Here is a 1,208-nt window from a genome sequence, read left to right as displayed (position 1 = left end):
ATATGGTTCTGTCGACAGTATTTGGCATCTCAAGTAATTTTCCTTTTTCTTCTATTTTTAACAATTTTTTTTCAATTAAAAAATAAAACCCGATCACACGAGACCCGGTGTGCACCCAGACAAAATAGCAGCCGGTCTCGCTATCAAAATGCAAAATTGGTAGCTGTTGTTATTATCAAAATTGCCTCTTTGACAAAAAAGACCTTCACATTGTTTGTGGGAAAACACCCTACGTTTCCAACACTGTACTCCCAGGTGGCTTCAGATTTTACCGTTGCGTTTAAAAGATTTCATTGCAAATATTAAAAGTCCTGAAAGAAATAATTAGCATTCAATGAGCTTAATCCCAGATGTACTGAGATAAATATATTTTAATATATATAATATATATATATCATATATATTTTTATATATATTTATATATTCTGACCTTCTCTATTCCAGCAGCTGTCTGGACCACACCAAAAAAATCAGAGCGAAACTGGTGAGGGAAGGCGGCTGTATTATTCCCTAAGCTGTTACCATCCTGGACCAAAAAAAACCGTCGAAATCGGATCTTTTCTTCGCATGTAATTGACCGGGGAAACGTGGATCTTACATGGTCACGTTTCCTTTCCTCCTTTCACAAAACAGGAACGTCATCAAACGCATTGGCAGCTTGTACAGACCATTGTGGATGGCGAGGCGGCCAGGGCTCTATCAGCAATTGCAGGCACCTCCTTTTGATGCATTGGACGAGGCTTCTTCTTTCTCTCCACCACCGTCCCCACCTTCATTTTCCTCCCCTTCTGTCCTCCTCCTCCTCTGACTGTTGTTCTCTCTCACAGGCATTGACATTCAACCATCGCAAGTCTGTCGCACTCTCGCTGGCAGGGGGAAAAAAAAAAAAATCGGATCAGATAATTCTCTTCTTCCTCCTAAAAGGCTCGGATGGAGCACAATGCGCCAGACACACGGGGCAGCATGGCTTATTTTTCGTGCGGCTCCTACCGCTTTGGCAACATCGAGCTGGTGTGTGCGTGTGTGCCTTTCTCCCTCAGCAGCAGCCTCCTCTCCGCTCTCCCATCCGGCTTGCCGTGATGATGTTGCTGTTGCTATCTCCCTTGGATGCAATGGGGAAGGCAGATTGTTTGCAGTGCAAGCGGGGATTTGCAGGAAGGGAGGGGTGTAAGTGGCCGCGCCTCTCCTCCCTCCCCCGGCTTTATTAA

General features: G+C 44.6%; 1 protein-coding gene across 1 annotated transcript in view; it reads right to left on the bottom strand.

Moving 5' to 3' along the window:
* The window catches only part of MARCH4 (membrane associated ring-CH-type finger 4), a 111,041-nt gene extending 110,265 nt beyond the window's left edge, over window positions 1-776 (bottom strand). Inside the window, exon 1 of the mRNA XM_019470915.1 lies at window positions 669-776. Within this exon, the coding sequence (XP_019326460.1) occupies window positions 669-776 (108 nt within the window). The remainder of the gene's footprint in view (window positions 1-668) is intronic.
* Window positions 777-1,208: the final 432 nt, after the last annotated feature.

Source organism: Aptenodytes forsteri, unplaced genomic scaffold, assembly GCF_000699145.1.
Source record: "Aptenodytes forsteri isolate BGI_AS27 unplaced genomic scaffold, ASM69914v1 Scaffold255, whole genome shotgun sequence".
NCBI lineage: Eukaryota > Metazoa > Chordata > Aves > Sphenisciformes > Spheniscidae > Aptenodytes > Aptenodytes forsteri.
The sequence above is the reverse complement of the archived record's forward strand: the minus strand, read 5'-3'. Positions and strand labels throughout refer to the sequence as shown.